This window comes from Schistocerca piceifrons, chromosome 5, assembly GCF_021461385.2.
Source record: "Schistocerca piceifrons isolate TAMUIC-IGC-003096 chromosome 5, iqSchPice1.1, whole genome shotgun sequence".
NCBI classification, from domain to species: Eukaryota; Metazoa; Arthropoda; class Insecta; order Orthoptera; family Acrididae; genus Schistocerca; species Schistocerca piceifrons.
The window spans coordinates 256,041,392-256,062,613 of record NC_060142.1 but is presented as its reverse complement, the minus strand read 5'-3'; the positions used below and the strand labels follow the sequence as shown (position 1 = coordinate 256,062,613).

Below are 21,222 nucleotides of genomic sequence, written 5' to 3'. Positions count from 1 at the left end.
GTGGTCTTCTACGTTAACATCGTGAATCCTTGTGCAGACACTCTTCGTGTTGCTTAAAAGCTTGTGGGTAATGTGTATAATTCTGTCGTAAAAACTGCACAACAATGCAATGAGGCAGTCGAACTTCTAGATGACGAGCAGCAGCCTTGTTGGAATGTTGCACAATTTCTATGAGAGCATCTGCCTTATGCAGCTGCTTCGACCAAAGCGTCTCAAATAGGATATTTTTCACGCTTGTCTACACGGAACAAAATGTTTCTGGATTACTCTCTCCATCGCCGTCAGTGGCATGAGATAGGCATCAGAGGTGGTATGGGAGAATCATTAATGGACGGCGATCGATCCACACTACATTACCGAGAAAATCCTTTGACTACTATTTTTTTCTTTTTTTTTTTAAGTCATCAGTCTTCTGGCTGGCTTGATGCGGCCCGGCACGATTTTCTGTCCTGCGCCAACTTCTTCATGTCAGAGTAGAGCTTGCAACCTGCGTCCTCAATTATCAGCTGGACGTATTCCAATAGCAGTCTTCCTCTACAGTTTTTGCCCTCTACAGCTCTCTCTAGTACCATGGAAGTCAGTCCCTGATATCTTAATAGATGTCCTATTATCCTGTCCCTTCTCCTTGTCAGTGATTTCCACATATTCCTTTCCTCTCCGATTCTGCGCAAGACCTCCTCATTCCTTATCTTACCAGTCCACCTAATTTTCAACATTCGTCTGTTGCAACACACCACAAATGCTTCGATTTTCTTCCGTTCCGGTTTCCCCACAGTCCATCTTTCACTACTACACAATGCTGCGAACGCATATTCTCAGGAATTTCTTCCTCATGTTCAAGTCTATGCTTGATGCTAGTAAACTTTTCTTGACCATAAATGCTATTTTGCCAGTGCTCGTCTGCTTTTAATGTCCTCCTTGCTCTTTCCATCATTAGGCGATAGTAATATTGCATGACAAAGTCTTGGAAGATGACACACGAACACTTCTGTGGTTGTCTCTCTTACGATTTCTGTATTCCAGCGAACAAAGTCTATGCAGCCGGCCGGAGTGGCCGTGCGGTTCTAGGCTGGAACCGAGCGACCGCTACGGTCGCGTGCTCGAATCCTGCCGCGGGCATGGAAGTGTGATGTCCTTAGGTTAATTAGGTTTAATTAGTTCTAAGTTCTAGGCGACTGATGACCTCAGAAGTTAAGTCGCATAGTGCTCAGAGCCAAAGTCTATGCAAATATCTGGTTCTAGTGGCCGAAGCTAATCTGCGACAAAAGTCTGTGGATTGGTAAATGATAGTAATCACCAAGTGTAAAACAAGTGTTGTACAAGAATAAAATTTCATTCTTCTGGCACCACAGATACACGCATGCGAGCGCATACACATACACACACACACACACACACACACACACACACACACACACACACAAACATAAACATAAACATAAATACACATGCAGCATCAGTGAACATCGATCAAAGCTCAATATCAAAATTTCTAGTGCTTGGCAGTCACAGTAATAAACATAATAAACGAGTTTGGTCACGTTCCGTACAGTGGCGTAGACGTTTGCGGAATCTCTTGTCCGAACAGCGGTTTGTGACGTTGTTATCCTGTCACCATATTATCAATATCCAAACGCGTTTTAATATTTAAGTACACCTGTCTCCCCAGAATTACATAAAAAGCTCTACAGGTCCATTAAAAACAATTCGGTATCACAATATGGCAGCTATGAACGTAAAAATGACTTCTGTACGTCACAAAATTCATCCCAATATTCGCCGCGACTTTCTGAGAACCGCATCTCGAAGTACTCACAGATTATCGATACACGTTTGTGTATGATCGTATGCGGTAGGTTCAAATTATATTTAGTATACCATCGTTTCCAAATAAACGATGGCATTCTAGAACGTAATGCCTCCGAATTTTTCATATAAAAACTCTAAACAGCTTTTTAATTAAATAATTTAATTAATACTCTTTATCTTTATTATTCATGTCTACACATTTATTTCTCAACAGTCAGCCTGGCGACCAACACATTTCTCCCTACGAGACACCAGTTTGTTCATATCGTCACTGCAGAATGTTTGTACAGTCTGGAACCGAACGATCGCTGCGATCGCAGGTTCGAATCCTGCCTCGGGCATGGATGTTTGTGATGTCCTTAGGTTAGTTAGGTTTAAATTGTTCTAAATTCTAGGGGACTGATGACCACAGAAGTCCCATAGTGCTCAGAGCCATTTGAACCTTTTTTTTTCAGAATGTTTGACTTTGTTGATGGAATCCAACCTCACCTCTGCTTGCACCGCCTCATCACTATGAAAGCACCGACATAGTTACGTTACTCACCGCCGTGTTAGACGCTTCAATTCTGAACCTTTCGACGGCAGAGGGTTACAACAAGCGTCAGTGAAGCGGCTATGTCGACCGTCTAATAAGCAATACATGTAACAAGTCAACCAATATTTACAACAGAATGAAAAACTCGGTGGCACTACGTTTCCCTACATCGGTAGAAGTGCTTATGTGTCTCAACATCTGCCAACGGACATTGCAACACTGTATCTCACAAAGACGTCGAAAGCCCGGGAAACAGTACCAGGCCTCCGCTTCGTTCTTACACCACTATCTTCTCGTCTTCATCACGGTGACTGCAAGGCTAAAATCTCAATTAGTCAGTCTCGTTTGAACCCGACGGCACTGACACAGATCTGACCTAAGTCTCTGTCTCATCCTCAGACCTTCAATACCTGCAATTAGTTTTCAATAACAAATGTAAAAGAGTCCAACATAATCATAACAGACTACATAGCAGATATCGGAAAAAAGTATTTATCTAACCAATTTACAAAGGAACGTTTCCACCAGTACAATAAATTACTGTGTTTACTATGGGAGCGACATCAATTTCTTCGTCAACCAGAAGCAATACTACCAAGACTGCACTAAATCTTGTGTCACAAACGGTGGTAGGAATGACTTCCGCCGGCCGTTGTGGCCTAGCGCTTCTAGGCGCTACAGTCTGGAACCGCGCAGCTGCTACGGTCGCAGGTTCGAATCCTGCCTCGACCATGGATGTATGTGATGTCCTTAGGTAAGTTCGGTTTAAGTAGTTCTACGTCTAGGGGACTGATGACCTCAGATGTTAAGTCCCATAGTGCTCAGAGCCATTTGAACAATTTGAATGACTTCCTACTCCCGAATTTATAAATTTTGGAATTTTGCGGAACCAATCAATAAACAGAATCCGTGATTTTCAAAGCAACAGTGCTATTTGAAGGTCGTAATAATTGTATTACTAGACAGAACAGAGGAATAAAATAATACTAAACAGTGTCTTAAAATTATGGATCAGAAACCTTCACGTTCATTTGAAGTTCAGCCTAGTAATATAATTTTAGTTTTTCGAGAATATTTTCGAAGTTGTCGATTTCAGCTAAAATATCTTACTCGGTTTCTGTCACCAAACGTTTGAAAGGCTTTTGCGACATATTTATTGGAAACAACACAGGGCAAATTTCACTACGGGGAATCTGTCATTTATCTCATTTCTGTTCGTCGTTCAACAATGGATGCAAATCAGTGATTTACTTCTGCAAGCAAACATGCAATTTTGCCCTTTGTTGTCTTGAGTCAGAAAGGGGAACCTTAACGTTGCGTCTGTGTTGTACTCTGCACAGCTATGGCAGAGGGTCAATATGGCACCAACATTCTTCCTTCGTCTGAAAAATACACATGTGTGCGGCATGTACCCGCAAAAGCGTTAGAAGTCGAACGTTGTCTTGATCTATCCAGTGAAACTACAGAAATAAAAACACACCTAATGTTATGGTAGCACAGATATGCTTCTAAGCGATATCCACTTCGAATAATGCCTATGTTTTAGTGATTGACACAGCAACTCGCGTATCATATCTGCGACAACTCTCTATTATTTCGCGTTAATACAAAACGAGCTGCCCTTCTCTGAACTTTCTCACGTTTTCCTTTCATACCCGATAAGGATCCTATATGTGCAGCAATAATACAGAATAGTATGGACAAGTGTAGTATATGCAGTCATTAAATAGTCTAAATACTCTAAAATAAACAGTCTTTGGTTCGCCTCTCGCACGACACTTTCTATGTGATTTCAGTTCGCGCATAATGGTAATATTAAGGTACTTAGTTGAATCTCCCTCTTTCTACTTTTTTTCAGATTAGTATGATGATTCATGCGACCCACCACGAATTCCTCTCCTGTATCAATCTTTTCATCTCAGAGTATCAGCGTAGGTCTCAGTTATTTGCTGGATGTATTCTAATCCGTGTCTTCCTACAGTTTTTATCCTCTATAGCTCCCTCTTGTATTGACAAAGCAGTTCCCTCATGTCTCAACAGACGTTCTATCATGTTGGCCCCTCTTCTTCCCGGTTTTTTCCTTATACTCCCATGCTCGCCCATTCCGCGGAAAACCTCCCCACCCCTTATCTTTTCAGTCCGCCTAATTCTCCTGTAGCACAACATGTCAAATTCCTCGGTTCACTTCCGTTCCGATTTTCCCACAGTACCTGTTTCACTACCATACAATGCTGTTCTCCAAATGCACATTCTCAAAAATTTCTTCATCATATTGAAGCAGACTTATCTTGGCTCGGAATGCCTTTTCGCCAGTGCTAGTCTGCTTTTTATGTCCTCCTTGCTCCGTCTGTCTTGGGTTATTTTGTTGCCAAGGTAGGAGAATTCCTTAATTTCGTCTACCTCGAGATTGCTGATTTTCATATTAAGTTTCTCGATGTTCTCGTTTTTCCTACATCTAATTATTTTTGTCTTTCTTCGATTTACTCTCAGTCCATACTTTGTACACATTAGACTGTTCACTTCACTCAACAGATCCTGTAATTCTCTTTCACTTTCACTGAGAACAGCAATATCATTTTCGAATCTTATAGTTGATATCCTTTCACTCTGAATTTCAATCTCACTCTTGATTTTTTCCTTTATTTGTGTCATTGTTTCTTCGGTGATCAGATTGAACAGTAGGGGCGAAACACTACCTCCCTGTCTTACATGCCAGACGTTGTGGCCGAGCGGTTCTAGGTGCTTCAGTCTGGAACCGCGCGACTGCTACGGTCGGAGGTTCGAATCCTGCCTCGGACATGGATGCGTGTGATGTTCTTAGGTTAGTTAGGTTTAAATAGTTCTAAGTTCTAGGGGACTGATGACCTCAGACATTAAGTCCCATAGTGCTCAGAGCCACTTGAACCTGACTTACACCGTTTCTAGACCGAGCATTCGTTGATGGTCTTCCACACTCATTATTCCCTGTTGGCGCTTGTACATATTGTATATTACTCGTCTGCCCCTACGTCTTAGCCCAATTTGCCTCAGAATTTTGAACATCTTGCACCTTTTGACATTGAGGAACGCTTTTTCCCGGTCGACAAATTCTATGAACGTGTCATGAGGTTTTTTCAGTCTTGCTTCCACTATCAATCGCAACGTCAAAATTTTCTCTCTAGTGCCTTTACCTTTCTTGAAGCTGAACTGGCCGTCGTCTAACAATTCCTTAATTTCTTCCCCCTTCTTAAATCTTCAACTATTAAATCTGTGTTATTTAACATATAACCGATATTTTATGAAATTAATTAGTATTAGTGAGAAATACTTCACGCTATTTCTTGTTTGGGGCCAATCGTGCTGATATCTTGTTGACACTATTCTGCAATTCGTTCACATAGACCAAACAAACAGGGCGACTGAGATTGTCTATTAAGTTGTTTACATAGATTATGGACGGTAGAAGGCCTATAACGTTATATTTGGGAGCCCTAGGTAATGTTTCTATTTCACTAGATGATCTCCCTTGATTTGCTACTCACTGTGATCGTTGTAACAGGCAGTTACGAATCCAGTCGGACACTGACAGGATGTACCCTATCCTGCCAGATGGAATAGAAGCTACCTGTGATGTTGTAAGACGCCTTTTGAAAATTTGGAGACGTAGTATCATCTTGGGATCCCTTGTCGGTAGCACTCATTACTTGCTGAGAATGAAGAGCCAGTTGTGTTTCACAAGAGCGACATTTTATGAATAGGTTTTGGTTATGAGTCAATAGAACATTTCTTGCACTGCGAAAAAAAGGAAAAATAAACAAATAAATAAATCCGGATAATTGTAAGCAGTACTCGCGCACCGAGTTCATTCTTCCCAGCATTTGAGACTCTCGACGTTTTTGACCTATTATCGATATCAATACAGGCAAGATATACGCCTACACATTCCTGAGAAAATGGGATCTTAACAGAACAGACCCGCATTCGGATAACAACTGAGAAAAAACCAAACGACTTAATTATGAATGAACAATTATAGACCTTTTTTCCTTTGTATTTGCTGTGAGGCCTTGCTTTCTTTCAAATTTCGTGATTCTAGATCAACGCGAAGTACCCTACAGTTTTTGATGAGTTAGTTTGCGAGCACGAAAATTTATGACAGAAACAGCCGTACCTTTAGATTGCATTGACTTAGCAGCTTACATTTATTACACCGCCATGGACTATTGACCCTAGTATACGTCACAAATTTCAACTCGATGTCTACCTGTTCCTGAGAAAAAGAGGTCCTGAAATATGAATGGATAGATACAGAGTGAGGCAACAAGTAACACAAAAATATTTGTTTCGTGTGCTATAATTACGATTTAATAATTTTTTTACTTTTTTTCTTTAGTTTTAATGTGAAATTTTGCTTCTTGTGAAATTTTATATTTCTAGGTAGACGTGAAGTACCCTATAGGTTTTGATGAGTGCGTTTGCGAACATCCAAATATCTGACAGAAATGGCCTTATCTTTCGATCTTATTAACTGTGAAGCTTCAATTTTTTCCCCGTCAGGAACCATAGTCCCTAATACGTGATATACATTTCAGCTATTTGTTTCTACTCATTCCTAAGAAAAGGGGCTTTTAACAGTGGCACAGACAGGCAGAAGCACAGACGGACAGCAGACGCTACAAAGCGATGCTATAAGGGTTTCGCTTTTACCGACTGAGGTAAGGAACAACATAGACCGAGAAATCACCGAGAAAAAATGAAAGTTACTATGAAGCTCATAAAATTTAATAATAATGCTTTGGAAGGTCCTGGACACACCTATAGAAACGACTGGTTTATGTTGATACCTGAACATAGGTGTGTCTTCGGCACTTGGGTGAGGCAGTGGGGAGTGTTTGAGGAGACTAGGTCGTGGCTTGTAATCAATGTGGAACACCGGCAGTGGTGGTGGAGGTGGCAACCGGCCGTGGCCCGCTGTGAATCAGTGAGGCTGTGGTGTCGGGTGTGCGCCCCCCGCTCTCTCCTCCATGAGCCCCAGCGCGATACGCCGCCTCTCCAGGCCACGCCAGGCCAGCATATAAGCCGCGCCACCCGTCACTGCGGCACAGTCGACAACAGGTAGCTCACACCACCGACACCAGCAGCATGAACCGCTACGTAGCTCTGCTCTTCTGCGCCTCCGTGGTGCTCGTCGCGGCCGCCGAGGTAAGCATCACTTCTCGTCGCAAGGGCCACGCCGCGTTTCTAGTGCACGCTCTTCAATTAGACACAGTCTTCCATAAGCACCTACAATTCTTGATACACACTTTTCCACAATGCTTTCAGCTAACAAACTTACTGCGGGCTCACCAAAAAGGAACTGCTTTAGGACCTTTGTTTTGAAGTAAGTTTATAAGTAGCCTGGTCGGTAAGGTCAGAAGCTCCATGCTGTCATTCTCGTACAGTGATGTTCTGTACGTGGGTCCCAAACATTTTAGATATCTAATTTTACACTTTCTTCCTAACTCCAGCTGTCTTCTTCAAAACCTTTCAGGTGGTTATAATTAAAGTGCCGCTACTCACACAGGCCCAGTGGCGGCTGTGATTATCATACTGCGCCGACACTTGGTACATATCCTATTGCTTTAAAGTGGAGCCGATTTAGGCTGGAAAAGAATTAGTTCCAATTTTGGCCACCAGGTGCAATCTGGAACTGTGAATGCAAGAAAGACGTATAGAAATGTTTCCATTTATAATATATTTGGAGCAGGACATAGGGAGAAAATATTAAACAATTGAGAAAGCTATAATTTTGGTTTTATTATTAACCGCTGCTTAAACTATTTGTTCAATATGAGCGCCAGAAACGTCGACGAGATGTTTTACATGGCTAGAGTGGCACCTTGTGGCCAAAATGGGAACTAATTGTTTGCAGCATAAATCGGTTCCACATTATCGCATTAGCATAATTGCCAGGTTTCGCTACCATACTATTATTACAGCCCACACAGGACCGTTAGTAGCTGCAGTTTAATTATAACCACCCACTAGTTGAATATATCCAGAGACAGCTTTCTTTTATTCAGTCTATGAAACTGGTAGCGTCCTTTCCATCATGGTATCGAAAATTGCTTCCATATTCAGGTAGATTTCTCTCTTGATTTAAATTTTACATCTTCATTAAAAACTTGTCCCTTTATTTTTCTTCCGTTTTTGCTTCCATGTTTCAGGCTTTAGTTCATTCACATTCCCTGGTATGCAATCTGATTTCAGAACGTTCTGTAATACCTAGATTTTTGGTTCCCCTAAATGCACTTGTTGCTGCTGTTCTATTATGTCTACATGTTCCTTTCGTTCTAAGGAGTTATTACCGATAACGATGACGTAAGCAAAGACATAATTTGTTGTTCTCTTATTCAGTCCGAAGACTGACGTAGCTCTCCACGCCTCTTCCATGGGGAAGCCTCTTACGTTTAAGGACTCTGAAATTCCACGTTTCTTCCTGTAGGAAAACAGATTTGTTTTTCTTAATGACAACAACTAGCTCGACTGTCCTCATCCGCAATTCCGAATTGAGAATTATTTTACGTCCACAGTATTTTAGCGAAGAGGGCACCATCATCAATAACCCTTACACTAAAGCTGCATTTTTCGGGAAATATAATGGCTGTAGATTCTCCTTGTTTTCAGCCCATGGCAGTACCAACATAGCAACGACAGATGGCTTATGTTAGAAGGCTATATCATTCATCCAGACCGTTGTCCCTACAACTACTGAAAATGTTGCTGTACTATTACTGGAACCATATGTTAGTCTGGCCTTCCTACGAATACCTCTACGTCGTGGTTGCACGTGCCATATCGTAGAGGCACACACAAGCGAGTGTCTCCATGTCTCCTCTGCCCCTCTCCCCCCCCCCCCCCCCCCCGGTCCTATTTAGTGGTTAGGTGCTTGTTTCGTGAGGGATGGCATTATCTTCATCAAAGAAGTTACTTTCAAAACGACAGGGAAAATGTAATGGATGAATACTAGCAACCGCTTATGAAACACAGGGCAACGATCCCAGTACCTCTACTGAAAAATTGATCATTTACTTTTAAACTCAACCAAGGGACCCTTTAAGGATGAACCGAACGACATGAAATAATAATCATGAATTTATGACACATCCTTGTAGAAATGTGCTCAAAAGTACGTTTTGCATCCGGAATGTTTTCTCCGGCTTGTACGACGGGCAGAGATTATCGAGTGTCAGAAGAGTCACGTAACCTATAACTGAAACTCAACTAACATTTGCAATTACAGTAATCAGGTGAGGCCGTAGCAGTAAAAGGTAAATAACAAATCCAGGCTACATTGACAAATATGTTTATTGCTTAGGACAGTATATTCACTTAGAAAAATAAACTTTTACTACGGGCAGAGATAATGGACTACCGCAGTAGTCACGGTTATTGTCTATGATTATGCTGTATACAAATAATCCAGTTAATAAACAATTTAAAACAAATTAAGTCGTGAAACTTCCTGGCAGATTAAAACTGTATGCCGGACGGCGACTCGAACTCGGGACCTTCTCCCTTCGGGGGCAAGTGCTCTACCAACTGAGCTACCCAAGCACGACTCAGGCCCCGTCCTCACAGCTTTAATTCCGCCAGTACCTCGTCTCCTACCTTCCAAACTTCACAGAAGCTCTCCTGCAAACTTGCAGAACTAGCACTCCTGGAAGAAAGGATATTGCGGACACATGGCTTAGCCACAGCCTGGGGGTTGTTTCCAGAATGAAATTTCATTCTACAGCGGAGTGTGCACTGACATGAAATTAAATCGTATTTGTGATAACATAATATGAAAAGGGAAACTCTTATTCGTGATTAGTTACATCCGAAAAATATAAGTATGCAGTTGTCTATGACAGTTAAAAGCCTCTTTTATGTTGAAATTTTCCACAAATTAAGGTTTACCACAAAACTGCTGTTCAGTGTCAGAAGTCGGTTAAAAAACATTTCTGACGACACCTCATTCGCTCTTGTACGATCTGTATGTGTCGAGGAAAAGGGATAATGTATATGATCACTGAAATAACTAAAAGTGATTGGTTGGGAGAAAAAAGGGAAAATAAATAGGGTTACAGTGAAGATTAGTTATATCTCCATGGGAAGTAGTGATTACAGGCTAGCAGAAGTACACTGGTTACAGAGATACTCTGTATGCAATCCAGATAGCCGTACTTGGCGATGGAAAACAGCAAGTGAGTGTGGGGCAGCGGTGAGGCGGCAGGCACGCACACACACAGACGCACGCGTGTTGTGGGTCGGGAGGGAGCGCTGCCTCCGAGAGTGAGAGCGGTCCAGCGGGCCGTTGCGTCACCAGTGGCGCAGGTCGTGGTTTCGCCGACTGGCAGACAGGCGTCACGCCGGAGTAGCTGCATCTGCAACTGGTACCGGATACCAAGTATCCCGATGGAATGTGAGGTCAACATCAGTCTGTCTTCCAAATGTAACTCATTATACTACCATATACAATTAGCAAATAAGGTAAAACAATAAACGCTCGAGTGTAGTATGCAGAGAAGTTGCAGCATTAGAAAATTGCAGCGATATGCAGGAAGATCTGCAGCGGATAGGCACTTGGTGCAGGGAGTGGCAAATGACCCTTAACATAGACAAATGTAATGTATTGCGAATGCATAGAAAGAAGCATCCTTTATTGTATGATTATACGATAGCGGAACAAACACTGGTAGCAGTTACTTCTGTAAAATATCTGGGAGTATGCGTGCGGAACGATTTGAAGTGCAATGATCATATAAAATTAATTGTTGGTAAGGCGGGTGCCAGGTTGAGATTCATTGGGAGAATCCATAGGAAATGTAGTCCATCAACAAAGGAGGAGCCGGCCGGAGTGGCCGTGCGGTTCTAGGCGCTACAGTCTGGAACCGAGCGACCGCTACGGTCGCAGGTTCGAATCCTGCCTGGGGCATGGATGTGTGTGATGTCCTTAGGTTATTTAGGTTTAATTAGTTCTAAGTTCTAGGCGACTGATGACCTCAGAAGTTAAGTCGCATAGTGCTCAGAGCCATTTGAACCATTTGAACAAAGGAGGTGGCTTACAAAACACTCGTTCGACCTATATTTGAGTATTGCTCATCAGTGTGGGATCCGTACCAGGTCGGCTTGACAGAGGAGATAGAGAAGATCCGAAGAAGAGCGGCGCGTTTCGTCACAGGGTTATCTGGTAAGCGTGATAGCGTTACGGAGATGTTTAGCAAACTCAAGTGGCAGACTCTGCAAGAGAGGCGCTCTGCATAGCGGTGTAGCTTGCTGTCCAGGGTTCGAGAGGGTGCGGTTCTGGATGAGGTATCGAATATATTGCTTCCCCCTATTTATCCCGAGGAGATAACGAATGTAAAATTAGAGAGATTCGAGCGCGCACGGAGGCTTTCCGTCAGTCGGTCTTCCCGCGAACCATACGCGACTGGAACAGGAAAGGGAGGTAATGACAGTGGCACGTAAATTGCCCTCCACCACACACCGTTGGGTGGCTTGCGGAGTATGAATGTAGATGTAGATGTAGAACTTGTATGTTATCAGACAGGGAGAGCGTATTGGAACGTATGGAGGCCTTTCACGAAATAAGTACATTAAGAGAACTGTTTGAATCGCACCGCACCAGACAGGACACGAAACGACAGCCATGAACACCTGACTGACCATTTTGCATCCACAATCAAAAGGCATAAAATTACAGATTCTGGAAACTCAGAAGTACACAGAAACCAAAAGCGACAATGAGCTGTAATTGTGAACGAAACGATTGACAACGCACACACGAAAGTAATAAAGACCTTAATGAAACAAGCCTCTTCTTTCAAACCACATCATATGCAATAGAATGCACTTAGTTTTATTTATTGTAGATCCTCTTTTTGTAGCATATGTTAGTTTTCCAAACACATCAAATCACAATCAAACTCGTTTATGCACTAACATTCAGAATTCAAATTATGCGATACGCTTTAATGTTTTTAATTAAACGGATAGCATATTTGAAAAACAGACTAAAGACAGTTCTCTTTCACGTAAAATGGTCTGAAAACAGAAACACCTTCACAACGAGAAACTATAAAGTATCTCTATTAACCAGGAACGCTAGGTGCGTGTAAGATCTCTGGTAATGACTGTAAACTTTTAATGTGTTAAGTCCGAAAGTAGCGCTCTCGAGAAAGGTTGACAACAAAGATTCACAGGACTACAGGGAATATTTCGTCTTGTGAATCCACCAACACCATTCTCAGAAGAAACGATAAGCTTAAAGCTTCTACATCGATGGTTTCCCAAGAGCAGTACAACTTCAGCTAAACCTCGGAACAAGCATCTGATGAAGGAGCAAAGCACCCAAAATGCGTAATAAATAATGGAGATGTAGAGGCACATTAAAACTGTTTACGATGGGTCTATATTTATGTTTAAAACAGAGTCACAGTAAGTGCCTGCACAGCACGTGTATATGTAAAGCAACAGAGTTCTAGTTTGAAATACAAGTGACGGTAGCAACAATCAATTTCAGCTGTCGTTTTTCAAGTTTCCTCTTCTTCTGATGCTGTGGTTAAGTTTGATGATAGGGTTTAGGACATGGTCTTCAATGACAATTTCATCTTTTCTACATGCAAAATTAATCCTGTAATCTACGTACTCACTCAACCAATATTTATGCATGCACAGATACCAATGCTAATTTTAGTAGATATATCTTCAAGAACACATTAAGGAAGACTTCGGAGATATGTTGAGTGGGGTGGCGCCTTGGTAAGGTGCTAGAAACGTTTTCGGGAAGATGGTGGTTCTAATTCCCCATCAGGCTCTCGAGTTACAGTTTAAAGCGATTGCCAAGATGGTGCCTTTGGAAGGGTACGGGCGATATCGCCAGTTTTGTTCGGGAATACGAATTAGTGTGCATGCAATGAGTCCTCTGGTTACAGCGAGTGGTGTGCTATGTTGCAGGAGAAGTACCCGGCCACGTTCGACAGCCTGGACCTGAAGGCGCTGCTGTCGGATGAAACTCGAGTCCAGGACGCGGTGCGCTGCCTGCTGGAAGAGGGAGACGCAGCGTGCAGACCAGCCGGGAAGGCGCTCAAGGGTGAGCCCCATCGTAGTCTACACTCCGCTACCCAGTAGGATGGTATAGCCCACACCACAAGCTCACACACTTAAAATGAGGCCCGTGCCGTGGATACAGTGAGTCTGTATTCAGTAATCACGTAGCTGCAGATTACAGTAACGGGACGCCAAAGGAGCAATGGCGATCGGAATATGAGTGTTCCCCGAATTTAAATACGTTTGCTTAGAAACAAAGATGTGGGTTGGGATAAAGGTATAAGTCAGTCTGAAATTCCTGTCTACTGTGGACGATACTGCAAGAAATGTGTTGTGCACAGTGAACAGCCTCCGAGACCATACTCCAATTCCATACAGGAAATTGATTCTTCTCCCAGAATACATAGTGCTTATTGGTCCACAGCGTAAAATTAGAGAAATCCTGGTTTATTGCGGTACCAGTCAACTTTTCGGAGGCACGCACATTTTTCGACATGTATTATTGTAACTGTGCAATTCACCTTCTTACCCTGTAATGCAAAGCCAGGCCACGGATAATTCTTCCTCGTAAGTGAATAATTTAACGTTACTTGTTTCACGTGGTTAGCAGAATTATCTTGATAGCGGGAGTGGCGGTAAAAATCAGTACAATCAATGACTGTTGGTCCGTTACTAAAAGAGTAATGTGTGTTCGCAGAAAGAAATAAACATGTATCAATACCAGTATTTGCGTTGCTTAGGAATCCTTCTTTTAAAAAGATCGAGCTCCGTAAAACGAATTTTCAGTAAACATCGTTTCCATTATAGAGCCTGCAATGTGTATTTAAGGCTACAGCAGTGGCGCTACTTGATAAAAAGCGAAAAATAGTTAATTTTATTTGGCGCTACTCGCTAATATCCAGGAAAATCATTTAAAACAGTGCTAGGATAGAAAATATTAGTAATACTGAATAAAAATAATATAGCTTTGGATCATATTAATCAAAGTTGTACAAGGATCAACGACACCATCTTCTGCTTTCCGCACAGAAAGGAGAGAGCCGAGAAATAAGTGGTACAAGAAACTGAACTAGTTTCAGTAAATGTTTTAAAACAAAAACATAACGGAAAGTTTAGATAGAGGTTACCTTATTTTTACATCAACTCGGGTCTTGGGAGGCTGTGGATTCTCTTTCATATAATAATGTTCTACGACACGCCACAGGATACAGACAGATATAACCACTGCAGAAATCGCTGTTGTCACGCTATACCCTGATCACTACTAGATTTCTAAAAACAGAAAAATTAGAATGGTTAAAATGGAAGATTGTTTACCAATCACAAGCGTTAATTCTTCCTTAAGGCATGTGTTGAATTGCTCTGTAGTACTCAATTATACAGGGCGGTCAGAAACAGTCTGAAAAGCTAGTAAAAGTGTTACAGGGCAGCTAGTGCTTAGCAATAACTGTTAAGAAGAAAATTCTATACGTTGCGCCGTTTGCGAGTTCATTAGCATTGAAATTAGTCAGTCAGGTCGTTACGCGCGGAAATTCAACCTCTCGCCAGAGACGGTGTTGTCAAACGTGTGCTTCGTTTGGTTTCCTGAAACGAAAGAAGAAAGTGATACAAAAATTGGACTTAGGACAGTAGTAAAGATCGAACCCGAGGCAAAGCCTGAGCAACCTCGTGCGCTATCATCTACGCTATGAGAAAAACTGACACTAAATGTACCTGATGGGTTGACCTGATTGACTAACTTCAATTCTAATGAACTCGTAAACGATGCAACGTGTCGAATTATTATCTTAACAATTATTTCTCAGCACGGCCTACCTTGCAGCACCCTTACAAGCTCTCGAGACTATTTCTTACCACCCTGTATATCATCAACCAATCATTAAACTGCGCAGAAACAAAATTCAGTTCAAAATACTAAGACACTGACTCTAATTGAAAGGAATAATATTAATTGATTGACCAGAGCACTACACTTAAAACGATAACACTACTCATGGTGCTAACTCCGCTCCAACCTGTTACATCTTCAAGGTCGCCTATTGACTGTAGTGATGGCAGTATAACAATCCACGTCAGCCATTACGAGGCCTCCGCTATCGCCCACGTTGTTCATTGTTATTACCGTTCAAAATTGCATTTAGATTTAAATCTCACAAGGAGACACCCTACTGAGGCATAATTTTGTAACCCGCATTGAAATTAGTCAATCAGCCTTTTGATACACCTTTGGAACGCAATAAGGAAGTGATTGTGCGTGGCATGCATTTTAAGAGTCCTTGTTGGGTCTATGGAGGTATACGACACCATATCTCTACGCACTGGCCACGTGTTTTCTGTAAATCACGGTCCGGCGATTTGTAGGCGTGGAGCTGGCACCCTGAAGCGTCACAGTAGTGTTCCATTGGCGTCACTTCATATGTATTTCCTGACCAAAAATCAATATGAGTTTACTGTCGTGCTCCTAAAACCACTGTAGCATGATTCTGATCTTGTGACGTGGATGGTTATACCACTGGAAGATGCCATCGCCATCGGGAAAGACATCAAACATAAAGGGATACAGGTGGTTCGCAATAATGTTCATGTGGTCCACAGTTGTGATGGTGCCTTCGATTGTTGCCACAGATCCTGTGAAAACCCAAGTGCAAGTCCTTGATAGCGCGCTAGGCGGCGACCTTGGCGCGATGCACGTTCGATTTGAAGACGGTATATCCGGGTATGACCGTCGCCCTGGAGTAACAAGAAATGTGATTCATCAGACCAGGCGACTCGCTTCCATTTGATCCACTGTCCAATACTGATAACCCCGAGCCAATTGCTACACAATTGATGATGTCGCTGTTTCAGCATGAAAAGACGTGCGGGTCACCGCTGTGGAGTTGAACGGTCAGTGGTGTGCTTCGAAACACCTGTGACCGGACCAGCACTGTCGTCACATCTGCCACAGATTGCCTCCTGTCCAATTTTACAGAACGGGAAATCTCCGACCTCAACGTTATGCGATGAAAGGTGGACGCCCGACAGCTTGTGGTCTGCCCATAGTTTCACAACCTTCAACCAGCTCCCATACCGGTTCACGACATAATCGCGTGAAAAGCCGACCAAATTCGCCGTTCCCTAGATGCCCGTTCCGAGGCGTCGGGCCATAGCAATCTGCCCTTTGTTAGAGTGGCTTATGTCAATGGAATTTTCCATGTAGTAGGCTAGGCCGCGAAGTTACTCTCGCAGTGCTTCCAGCACGAGCTATTGCGTCGTCTAACTTTTTGTACTCAGTTAAGCTCAAGTAAATGATTAATTACCACGATTGTTCTCCGCTAATTGATCCGTTCCTTTCCTCGCCTCATGCCTTGTACCATCAACAGTGGAAAATGGTATTCTGTCTAGCCTCCACTACACATCTTACGATAGCTGTTAAAGGACGGATGTATATGTAATGCGAATGCCGGTATGGGTCCCTACTTAATGACTCAAGCACATTTTCTGGCCCTCTTTGGGCCAATCGATGCTTGTGTTTTGACTCTAGTGAATTAATTCTAAAGGCATTTGAAGCCCTAATATTTCTTCAAAAGTATTAGTTTAATAGATGATTTCGTTTTGAATTACATTGTCTTTGAGCGTGAATTATCCGATTTTACATACGTGCTCGATGTTTAGAATTATTTTACATTAATCATTTTATTGGAAATATTTCATTACTTTTCAGCATAAAACTCTTATACCAGACGCCACCCAATAGAGTTCTATATCTAATAATTTATTGCAACGCTCCCTATATAATTCGGATTACCCTTCTCTTGGGGAAATAATACATTTGGCATTCGTATGCGGTGGCATACTATTGTTGGTGTTTATATGTTTACGGTGCAAGACTTCCAGTATGAGACAGTAAACGATCCCATAAGCGACCAACTGCATACTGAGAGGAACCTAGAGCTCTGAACTCGGGCTAACCGCTGTTTGGCTGATTTAAACTGTAATAGCTGATAGCTCACCTAACAGTGAAGAGACTATCTATTTAACATAAACGCTGAATTTAATGTCAGTAACCTAGTCGTATGTCTATTAATCGATGTCGCTAAAGGATCCCCAGAATTTCCATGTCCTGAGAAACATTTGTTTTGTAATTCTTGGTTTCTACCCCGCCTCGATTATTTTGGCTGCTAGAAAATTGAAAAATATAAACGCTGAGGTAGTGAATGTAGTTTCTCTGGAGGCACTAACAGATTATTAAGATTAGGTTTATGAAGTACAAAAGTAATAGGGCACACTGCAGCTGGCTGTAACCAACCACTTTACCTAATGCGATCGATGTACTCGCGAATTCGTTGTTTCCAGAGACCGTGCGAATTCATGCGCTTCAGATTACCAAAACTGTGCTGCGACCGGTTTGCAGGTCACTGCTCCAGACAGCAAAGTTGCATAAACGAAACCGGTCGGAGAGCTTTTACGCAGCTGCGGCAATCTGTTAGCGAGTAACGCGATGTAATTAGTTGCAGTCACGTGATGGGGTGTGAAATACAGAGGTCGCCTGCTGAACGGAGAGAGTGATCCACCGCGTAAATGTTACGAAACGTTGCTCTTTCTTCAATTTTCATACAGATTTCTACATCGTTGTTGCACTCATGGTCCTCGACAAACCCTCACGTATATAGGCTACTGACATACAGTCACTGAGTCAGAAGCTCTCTGCAACCATATTTACGTTTTGGAACCGGTTTCTCGCAAACGTCCTGTTTTCCCGTTTACTTTTAAATAAGTGTCTTCCGTTTCACGTTCTTGGGAATCCTCTTACCCTAATCTTAATGTGTCTGGCTTGTGATAAAGAGAACTGAGAGGTGTAAGATAAAGAGAGTAAAAGGTGAACAAAAAAACAGACTTAACATTCTTCAATAGCAACAAATTTACTGAGTTCTTGGACACACTATAATGAGTTACTAATGAATTCAGAATTTTTCTTCTCAGTTCCAGGGTACATTATCCTTATTTCCTCCTGAACATTATTCAGTCTCTTCATACATCAAGCCCTGTAATCTAGCTTCCACGACAACAGACACGTATGGTTTTTTGTTAAACTTTGTAATTTATCGCTCGTCTTGGATCTGGTGATCATTAACACAAATTTTAGTATTTAGCAGTTTATCCCTCAGACTTAATGCCTTCCTGCATTTTATTAAAAACTTGAGCAATACACGAACGAAAAAATTAATACCAAAGCCCACTGCCTCTGAATTCTACGTGCTTACCGAACAGTTTTGGTACTGAAACTACTTGGCAGAATGAAACTGCGATACCGGGACTCCAGATTGCGACTTTTGCCTTTCGCGAGCAACTGATCTACCGACTGAACTATCCAAGCACATCTGAAGAGTTATACCGAACGAGGTATCAAAGCGCGACCCTCGACTCGCTCTCACTTTCGCGAGAATGTCATCTCTCGGCCCTATACACATTTTTAATCTCCCAGGAAGTTAGGAATTGTTGAATGGAAGACCGCTCTCTCCTTTCGCCACTAATTTATAAGGTTACTCAGCCACCTATTTGGAAAGGCATTCATAACTAGCATTCCTCCACGAAGTGTGAGTATTGTGTCCTAAGTGTATCTACTGATGGTTGCTTAGTTGCTGACTGATGCGTGCGTAAACAGTTGACTGCAGTGCTTGACAGTGAGAAGTAAGGGAGAGGAAAAAATGTTACGCAAATTTCAAGTCGTATTAAAACAAGCTGAATCTCGAACACAAATTTCAGTGACAGTTTGACTGCAGTGTGTGGTATTTCGTTAATAATTACATGATTCCTTTCTTTCGTGTCTGTAAACGTCTGTGTATGCCCAAAAATGCTATAGCTCCGACAAGTTAACGCTTGTGAAGTTGTACCAATACTGTTTTTTTAACGAGAATGGATTTTGGCGAAAGAGCTCGCTATATTCATAACAACGCTCTTAATAACGCAGCGTAATCGTCTTCTATGTACGTCTATCCAACAAGTGTTGTTTATCCGTATCTTTGCCTGAAAGTGAAGCATTTATCTGTAGGCCTAAACTAGAAACGCTAATGCTGGCCAAGATATCCCTAGGCACAACATTTATAGGAGCTACACATGCTTCAGAACAGCTCATAATTAACGTGATACATTTTACGATAAAGTTTCTTTATATGAAATTACCTAGTATATTTTCTAATTATAGTCGTAATCCTGTCGTAGTTAAACATTTATACCTCCTCGTAGTAGAGTTGATCTGTAAAACATGGCCTCCCATGCTTCAGCAATGTTCCATTACTTTCTAGAATTAATGTTTGCCCATAAGAAGATGTAGTTCCGTGGTTGGAAACTCATTGTTTCTTTAATGGTCTAGTTTCTTCTTCAGTATACTCAGTTAGCCAAGTGGCTATGTTTTAAAACGCCTGGGACGCACCATTTATCTTTTGTCGTCGACTTGTTACTGCAGTTCTGAAGTCAAACGACAAGGTGTAATGTGATTATGTGGCAACCTTGTTGAGATGACGCAGAAAAGTGAAAGAGTAGTTCTGTTTGACGTCTGAGGACCCTAGTGACTATGTTAACAATTTACTCATTGCTCACCCCAATCAACAGACTCTAAACAGACCTCCATCACGAAGCACAACACAATTCTACGATTGTAACCGTATTTTTCTTTGCAGAGGTGCTGCCCGAAATAGTGCGCACAGACTGCGCCAAGTGCACTGAGACACAGCACAAGAAGATCGGAGGTTTCTTCGGAGAGATTTCGCGCCGCCACCCAGACCTCATGAAGAAGTTGCTGGACAAGTACGACCCATCTGGAGAATACAGGAAGAAGTACGCCAAGTCCTGGGCCGAGCACAGCATCCACCACTAATCACCATCATCCCTTGTAACTCTTATATTTAATAAATCTATCACCTACACTATAAAGTCAAAGATCATTTCGACCTATCCAGAAACATGAAAGTACATGCAGCTGCTAAACTCGTATGTTCTGTGAACACAGAAGCGATCTGCTTTCACCTCACTTAATATTTAGTGATGAAGCAACATTTCATTGTAGAATCGGCGTCATTTGCACTTATGGGTCCCAAGAATCAGAAGTCAAACGTAAAAGCATGAAAGAGGCTTGTCATAAGTGAGCGTGCTTTGTTTAATGTTTTATGACAAGGTGTACTACATATTCTATTTTGAGAACACACACAGTAACTGGGAAGACAGTCTTGAAGTGCCACAGACGTGGACTTTTCCTCAAATTCAAGAAGACACCAGTGATTTCCTATGCAGACAACATGGAGTCTCACTTCACTGCCTCAACAATGAGCGGCAATTCCTCAGTGAAATGTTGCCGTAAGTTCTCGATGTCCACGTCTCCAGACATGATCCCATCTAACTGTTCATGTGTACCTAAAGTATTCGTTACAACTTTATCTCGTGACATGAATCAGCTCTTTGGCAGAACAACAAGAGCAGTGACATTTATCATCAAAGGAATCTTGCTTAGCGTAAATGAAGAATTATCTAAACGTCATCTGCTTGACTAGCTATGTTAACACAGCGACAAACTTTGGTTTTGTAAACATTTTGCGTTTTTTCCTATTTTATAGTGATTTTCCACTAGTAAATATGAATTCTTATACTCATTTCATTCGTTTTGAAACCCAACATCCTAGCAACACGTGTCCATCGTAGATCCAGCGAACGTAGATACCCAGATTTCCAAGGTATTAGCAGCAGAGAAACAGCTTAGCTACTTGTAACAACTGCGTCATATAGCTTATGGAGACAGAATACGGCTTATGGAAATTTGTTGTCACAGTGTAAATATTGTATGGGTATTCTAA

The 21,222-nt window shown here is 42.0% G+C and overlaps 1 protein-coding gene across 1 annotated transcript; it reads left to right on the top strand.

Annotated features, from left to right (window-relative positions):
• Window positions 1–7,406: 7,406 nt before the first annotated feature.
• Window positions 7,407–20,302, top strand: LOC124799249 (allergen Tha p 1-like). The gene is made up of 3 exons (XM_047262794.1): window positions 7,407–7,525; window positions 13,304–13,439; window positions 20,056–20,302. Exons 1-3 carry the CDS (start codon window positions 7,466–7,468, stop codon window positions 20,250–20,252), a joined length of 393 nt encoding a protein of 130 aa, XP_047118750.1. The 5' UTR covers window positions 7,407–7,465; the 3' UTR covers window positions 20,253–20,302.
• Window positions 20,303–21,222: the final 920 nt, after the last annotated feature.